This window comes from Bison bison, unplaced genomic scaffold (assembly GCF_000754665.1).
Source record: "Bison bison bison isolate TAMUID 2011002044 unplaced genomic scaffold, Bison_UMD1.0 scf7180017857956, whole genome shotgun sequence".
In the NCBI taxonomy this organism is placed as follows: domain Eukaryota; kingdom Metazoa; phylum Chordata; class Mammalia; order Artiodactyla; family Bovidae; genus Bison; species Bison bison.
Window position 1 is genome coordinate 11240 of NW_011488529.1, and position 7330 is coordinate 18569.

The 7330-nt window shown below is 47.4% G+C and overlaps 1 protein-coding gene across 1 annotated transcript; it reads left to right on the forward strand.

Moving 5' to 3' along the window:
- Nucleotides 1–852: 852 nt before the first annotated feature.
- Nucleotides 853–5159, forward strand: LOC105004176 (NACHT, LRR and PYD domains-containing protein 7-like). The gene is made up of 3 exons (XM_010861708.1): nt 853–880; nt 2894–4496; nt 4957–5159. The coding sequence occupies exons 2-3, from the start codon at nt 2923–2925 to the stop codon at nt 5129–5131; spliced, it is 1749 nt and encodes a 582-aa protein (XP_010860010.1). The 5' UTR covers nt 853–880; nt 2894–2922; the 3' UTR covers nt 5132–5159.
- Nucleotides 5160–7330: the final 2171 nt, after the last annotated feature.

Consider the following 7330-nt stretch of genomic DNA (forward strand, 5'->3'; position numbering starts at 1 on the left):
AGTCAAGTCTGACTCTCTGCAGGCCCACAGACTGCATCAGGCTCCTCTGTCCATGGGATTTCCCACAAGAATACTGGAGTGGGTGCCATTTCCTTCTCCAGGGGATCTTCCCGGCCCAGGGATTGAACCTGGGTCTCCTGTGGCTCCTCCTTTGGCAGGGGGATTATTTACCACTGAGCCACCTGTGGAAGCCACAAAGAAACTATATGGGACTAAAAATAACTGTGTACATGTGCAGTTGGGGCAAATTCTGGACAAAAGAAACAAAGAGACCCAAAAGCCCAACTGCCAATTTTGAAGAGCCTGGAGCAAAAGCAGAGTCCTGTGTCATGCCCCCTACACTCAACACCTCCTTAGAAGGGGCAAACCATGCAAGCTGCCCCTCCAGCCTGACCCCTGGACACCCCTACCCTCTCCCCATATAAGGAACCAGCTCACCCTCCCCTCCTCAGGAATAAGCAAGCTGTCCAGGGAAACTGTTTCTTGTTCTCACTTCCCCCTGCTGCAGCAGGGACCCTGGTTAAGCCATGCCTGAATTACCTGTCTGGCTTCTGATCAGTTTCTGTTAACTGCGGAAGGTCAAGGACTCTGGTGGATGTAAGAATCACCTGAGGAAGCCTCCTGGCTTCCTAAAGCCCCACCCCAGACCAATTCAATTAGGATCACCAAGGGTAGGACCTGGGTGATTGCAGTGTGAGTCGCATTTTCAAGATTGAGAACCAGCCACTGTTGGTAGGAGGGCCATTTCACCCTGGGCAGGAAGTCCAGCCCTCACCCTGGGCCAATCCCAGAGCATGGGCTGGCGGGGGGGCTTTTCTTATTGGAGATTTCATTTGTGTGAAATACCCACAGGCTGCAACTGAGTCCTAGCTGGAGGGAGGTGAGTACCGACTCTCCAGTCTGTTTCTCTGTCTTGTCTTTTAAGTCAGTGGCGATTATTGGTGGAGTCTGTAGCACTGAACATTGCAAGCTTTAATGGCTGGCATGAGGCTTTTATTATTTTTTGGCCAAGCAGCAGCCTGTGGGATCTTGGAACCCATGACCCCTGTAGTGGAAGCACTGAGTCCTAACCACTGCAGTGCCAGGGAAGTCCCTTAGAAGGATTTTTTGAAGTCCTCAGGCTGAACTCTCTCTTTATTAGGTGGAGAAAAGACTTGGATGGGGGTAGCTGCCAATGACTTCCTATGGAATTTTCCCCCTTCTGATTGTCTTGCTTTAATTGGCACATTTCAGGTGTGGTGATGTTTTTCGATTATTGTGCTCCTCTGATTTAGCATTTTAGCATGAACATTTTAATTTTTTTTAAGTTTTTTTTTTTTTGATGTGGGCTATTTTTAAGTCTTTATTGAGTTTGTTACAATATTGCTTCTGCTTCTTTTTTATGTTTTGGTTTTGTTGGCCATGAGGCGTGTGGGATTTTAGCTCTCTGACCAGGGATTAAACCTGCAACCCCTGCATCAGAAGGCAAGGTTCCAGTCACTGGACCACCGGGGAAGTCCCTGCATGAGTGTTTTTATGTTAAATATCTTTTATGTTAAATAATGATCATGAGCCCTTATCATACATTGTGTTTTGAAATATTTTGCATAATAAATCTTCTGATTGGGTGTACCTCCACCCCACCCCACCCCACCAAGTACTTACTAAACTGTGTTTTTCATCTTGTGAATCATCCCTGAGTGTTGCCCATTTAATGCAGGAGGATGTAAGGATTTTTGTTTATTTCCTTCTTGTTTCACTGAGGCTTCCCTGATAGCTCAGTTGGTAAAGAATTCACCTGCAATGCAGGAGACCCTGGTTTGATTCCCAAGTTGGGAAGTTCTGCTGGAGAAGGGAAAGGCTATCCACTCCAGTATCCTTGGGCTTCCCTGGTGGCTCAGCTGGTACAGAATCCTGCAATGTGGGAGACCTGGATTCGATCCTTGAGTTGGGATGATCCCCTGGAGAAGGGAAAGGCTACCCACTCCAGTATTGCGGCCTGGAGAATTCCATGGACTATATAGTGCATGGGGTCGCAAAGAGTCGGACATGACTGAGCGACGTTCACTTCAATGAGGAAATGTCAGTGATTGAGAGCACAGATTTTTGAGTTAAACTCCTGGATATAATCTTGGCTTCAACTCAAGCAACTGGGAGAACCTGGGTCTTTGTTTCCCTATGCCCATGATCCTGTAACTAATATTTATCATAATCACCTGGAAGGTTTGTTAAAAACAGTTTCCTGAGCCCATCTCCAGGGTTACTGATTTTATAGGCCTGGGATAGGGCCTAAGAGGAGAAGGGCATGGCAACCCACTCCAGTGTTCTTGCCTGGAGAATTACATGGGCACAGGAGCCTGGTAGGCTATAGTCCATGGGGTCGCAAAGAGTTAGACACGACTGAGTGACTAAAACAACAACCATCATTCTGGGAACAGAGTCTCTGTCATCAGAGATGTCTGCAAAGAACATGGGTGGAGGACAGTGGGAGAAACCAGCAGGACTTGGTGCTCAGAGTCTGCCCTGAGTCCCATCGTCTCTGCTGGCCCCCCAAACGATGCTTTACCAAACATTTGCTTTTCCATCTTCACCTGTATTTCCCTCCTCCCCTTTGAGTTCAAAGCTGTTACCTTCAGCAGCCTCTTTTTGTTTAAGCTGAAGATAATTTTTAAGGGGCGGGTTTCAGCCATTTTGTTGAGTTAATTCAGTTTTCCTGGGTTCTCGTTCTTGTTATTAAAATGCTTTTTTTATTCTCTTGTTAATTCATCTGACATCAATTTAATTCTTAGACCAGTCAGAAGAACCCAGGAGAGGGGAAGCCCATTTCTTCCTCCCTAATGCTGGTCCTTTACAGTATGAATGTTCCAGTTGAGTATAATCACTTTCACCTCAATGCTCTCCCCTTGCACATCAGTACAGGCGAAGAGGAGATACAGAAACACCATGGAGAAATTCTCCGTCTGGAAGGATATACTGTGGTCAGGAGATGATGGTGGTTTCCACTACAACATTACCCAGAGAAGCCCCAAGCTGATAACATACCTGAACCCGCAGGCACCCACACAGTCCACCCCACTCACGATGGTGCTGTATGGTCCTGCCGGCGTCGGGAAAACCACACGGGCCAAGGAGCTGATGCTGGACTGGATGCAGGATGACCTGGCAGAGACCTCCAACTCTGCCTTCTACCTCAGCTGCAAGGGGCTCAACCACAGGCGGACGTGCACCTTTGCAGAGCTGATATCTGCCAACTGGCCACATGTGCAGGAGGACATACCGGCGATCCTGGCCCAGGCACAGAAAGTCCTGCTCATCCTCGACGGTTTTGATGAGCTGAAGGTCCCCTCGGGGGCGCTCATCCACGACATATGTGGCGACTGGAAGAAGCAGAAGCCGGTGCCCGTCCTCCTGGGGAGTTTACTGAAGAGAAAGATGCTACCCAAGGCCACCTTACTCATCACCACCCGACCGGGAGCCCTGAGAGAGCTGCGGCTCTTAACAGAACAGCCGCTCTTCATAGAGATGGAGGGGTTCTTGGAGGAGGACCGGAAGGCGTATTTCCTGAAACACTTTGAAGAGGAGAGTCAGGCCCTGCGAGCTTTCGACTTGATGAAGAACAACGCGGCTCTGTTCCAGCTGGGCTCGGCGCCCTCCGTGTGCTGGATGGTCTGCACCTGCCTGAGACAGCAGATGGAGAAGGGGGAGGACCCCGCCGCCACCTGCAGGACCACCACGGCCCTGTTCCTACGCTTCCTCTGCAGCCGCTTCCCCTCACTGCACAGCGGCGGCCCCAGGCGGGGCCTCCAGGCTCCGCTCAAGCCCCTGTGCCTCTTGGCTGCTGAGGGCGTGTGGATGCGGAGCTCTGTGTTCGATGGGGAAGACCTCAGGCGACTTGGGGTGGACCCATCTGCCCTCTGTCCTTTCCTGGACGGGAATATTCTCCAGAAGAGTGAAGACGGTGAGGCCTGCTACTCTTTCATCCATCTCAGCGTCCAGCAGTTTCTGGCCGCCATGTTCTATGTCTTGGAGCTGGAAGAGCAAGAGGAGGAAGGGCTGGGCCGCCGCCAGTGGCACATTGGGGATGTGGGGAAACTGCTGTCCAAGGAGGAAAGGCTGAAGAACCCCAGCCTGACCCACGTCGGGTACTTCCTGTTTGGCCTCTGCAACGAAAGAAGGGCCATGGAGCTGGAGACGACTTTCGGCTGTCTGGTATCAACGGAGATCAAGCGGGAGCTACTGAAATACACACTGATGCCCCATGGGAAGAAATCCTTCTCGGTGACGGACACGAAGGAGGTTCTGAGCTGTCTGTACGAGTCTCAGGAGGAGCAGCTTGTGAAAGATGCCATGGCCCATGTCAAGGAGATGTCCATTCACTTGATGAATACATTCGAAATGATGCAGTCTTCCTTCTGCCTTAAACATTGTGCCAACTTACAGAAGATCTCACTGCAGGTAGGAAAGAAGATATTCCTGGAGAATGATCCCGCATTGAAATCAGACCCTCAGAATGAAACGTAAGAACTCAATTGTTGTTGTTGTTGTTGTTGTTTTACTTTCCTAGTTCTCCCATCTTCAGCTTCACACTGTTTTAGGAAGAGGACAGAGTCTCCTATGACTCCTTCTGGGTTAGGGTCTGAGTTCTCACTGAAATTTCTTCCTGCCGTGTTACCATTAAAGCTGAGAAACACGATATTCAGATGAGGAATGGGGGCTTTGGAACCTTACTTTTAGTGTCATTGTTGACATGTGGGCTCGCATGTTCTAGACATCTCATATAATTTCCTCCCCTGCCAGTTCTTTTCAAAAATTTTGTTTTCATATATAGTCACCATGCCATCCATTACATCCCAGGGCTTTGTTATCTTACAACCAGATGTTTGTACCTTTTGAAGAGCTCACCAGTTTTTCCACCACCCCTGCCCTTTTGTTGATGGTTCTCTTTCATAGACTTTCCTGTCTGTGCTTTTCTCCTAGGTCACAGCATGACCATCATTCTCTCCAACTCTGGGCAGATCTCTGCTCTGTGTTCAGTTCAAATGAGAACCTGAACTTTCTGGATGTGAAGGAAAGCTTCCTGAGTCACTCCTCGGTGAGGATTCTTTGCGAGCAGATAACCCATGTCACCTGTCATCTCCAGAAAGTTGTGTAAGTGGCAGCTGATCCTGCAGTTCAGTTCACTTCAGTCACGTCTGACTCTTTGCAACCCCATGGACTGCAGCACGCCAGGCCTCCCTGTCCATCACCAACTCCCAGAGTTTACTCAAACTCATGTCCATTGAGTCAGTGATGCCATCCAACCATCTCAGCCTCTGTTGTCCCCTTCTCCTCCTGCCTTCAATCTTTCCCAGCACCGGGATCTCTTCCAATGAGTCAGCTCTTTGCATCAGGTGGCCAAAGTATGGGAGTTTCAGCTTCATCATCAGTCCTTCCAATGAATATGCAGGACTGATTTCCTTTAGGATGGATTGCAATGGGCATTTAAAATGTGAAAGCAGTATTGGAATGTCAAATCAGGCTCCATCCAGTCAGGTGGTCAGAATACAAAGAATTGGAATAGTTGCCTAAAAAAAAAAAAAAAAAAGATTTACTTATTTATGGCTATCATGGGTCTTTGTTGCTTCACAGGCTTTCTCTAGTTGTGCAGATCTGGGGCTTCTTGTTGCAGTAGCTTCTCTTGTTGCAGAGCATGGGCTCTAGAGTGCAGGCTCAGTAGTTGTGGTGCGTGGGCTTAGTTGTCCCATGGCATGTGGAGTGTTCCTGGACCAGGGACCAAACCTGCGTCCCCTGCACTGGCAGGTGGATTCTTGACCACTGGACCACTGGAGAAGTCCTCCATGCAGCCTTTAATGGTCCATATGTTCAAGGAGTCTGTAACTTATTTGCTGACTTATAGTCCATAACTTACTGTAGCTTGAATGAAAACTGTGTATGGAAATGCAAATGACTACATGGGGATATGGTAGGAAGTGATTTATTTTTTTTCCAGAAAAAGTCAGGCATTGAGGAGGAGGAAAAGCTGTGTGTGGACTTAATGCTGAAAGAAATAAAGGACATAATACTGTCTGAGAGGAAGAAAATTCTCTCTATACTTCTGGCTGGTTGGAAAATGAAATTGATATGAGACAGATTAGGAAAAGAAAATCAAACATTTAATAGCATCTATACATGGGAGAGACCCAGAAAAACTGAGCAACTACTCCAGTGACTGAAATCTTCATGTTAACTACAACCTTCTGTTAAAGAGAATAAAGGATGATAAGGGTTGTGGTTTGGGACTTCAAAGGGGAGGAAGGCAAATCACTTGGAGATGGAAATCAAATGTTTGGTAGACGAAGGATCAGATCTGTATCTCCTGCATTGGCAGGTGGATTCTTTACCACTGAGCCACCAAAGGAAGCTTGGTTACAGGAACAGAACTATCTAAATTCTTCAGGAAGTTAGGGGAAAGATCAAAATGTCTTCCCAAGTGTTTTCAGTTCTTGTTTATTCTCAACTTGAAATAATCTTCACATCAAAGAGACATTTTGGGGTGACAAATTTTGTTCCCCTACAATAAAAAAAAAGGATAGAGAGAGTTTCTCAGAAGATCAGCATAAGCAAAGAGCATCAAACCCTTTACCATCGAATTCCATCTTCCTTCTCATCATCATATACTGCTTCCCCTAGTGGTCTGTCCTTCTCTTCTTTCCACATATCACTCCATTGACTAATTCTACAAGTAAGTTCAGTTCAGTCACTCAGTCGTGTCTGACTCTCTGTGACCCCATGGACTGCAGCACTCCAGGCTTCCCTGTCCATCACCAACTCCTGGAGCTTGCTCAAACTCATGTCCATTGAGTCAGTGATGCCATTCAACCATCTTATCCTCTGCCATCCCCTTCTCTTTCTGCCTTCAATCTTTCCCAGCATCAGGGTCTTTTCCAAGGAGTCAGTGCCTCACATCAGGTGGCCAAAGTACAGGAGTTTCAGCTTTAACATCAGCCCTTCCAATAAATATTCAGGGTTGATTTCCTTTAGGATTGACTGGTTTGATCTCCTTGCAATCCAAGGGACTCAAGAATTGTCTCCAGCACCACAGTTCAAAAGTATCAGTTCTTCAACATTCAGCTTTCTTTATAGTCCAACTCTCACATCCATACCTGACTACTGGAAAAAATCATAACTTTGACTAGATGGACCTTTGTTGGCAAAGTAATGTCTCTGCTTTTTAATATGCTGTCTAGGTTGGTCATAGGTTTTCTTCCAAGAAGCAAGCGTCTTTTAACTTCATGGCTGCCATCACCATCTGCAGTGATTTTGGAGCCCAAGAAAATAAAGTCTGTCACTGTTTCCATTGTTTCCCCATCTA

What these genes read in the sequence shown, in the direction of transcription:
- LOC105004176 (XM_010861708.1), top strand. Translation starts at nt 2,923, where the DNA reads ATGGAGAAATTCTCCGTCTGGAAGGATATACTGTGGTCAGGAGATGAT. An exon ending in TCAGACCCTCAGAATGAAAC is followed by an intron (nt 4,497 to 4,956) that starts GTAAGAACTCAA and finishes CTTTTCTCCTAG; the next exon opens with GTCACAGCATGACCATCATT.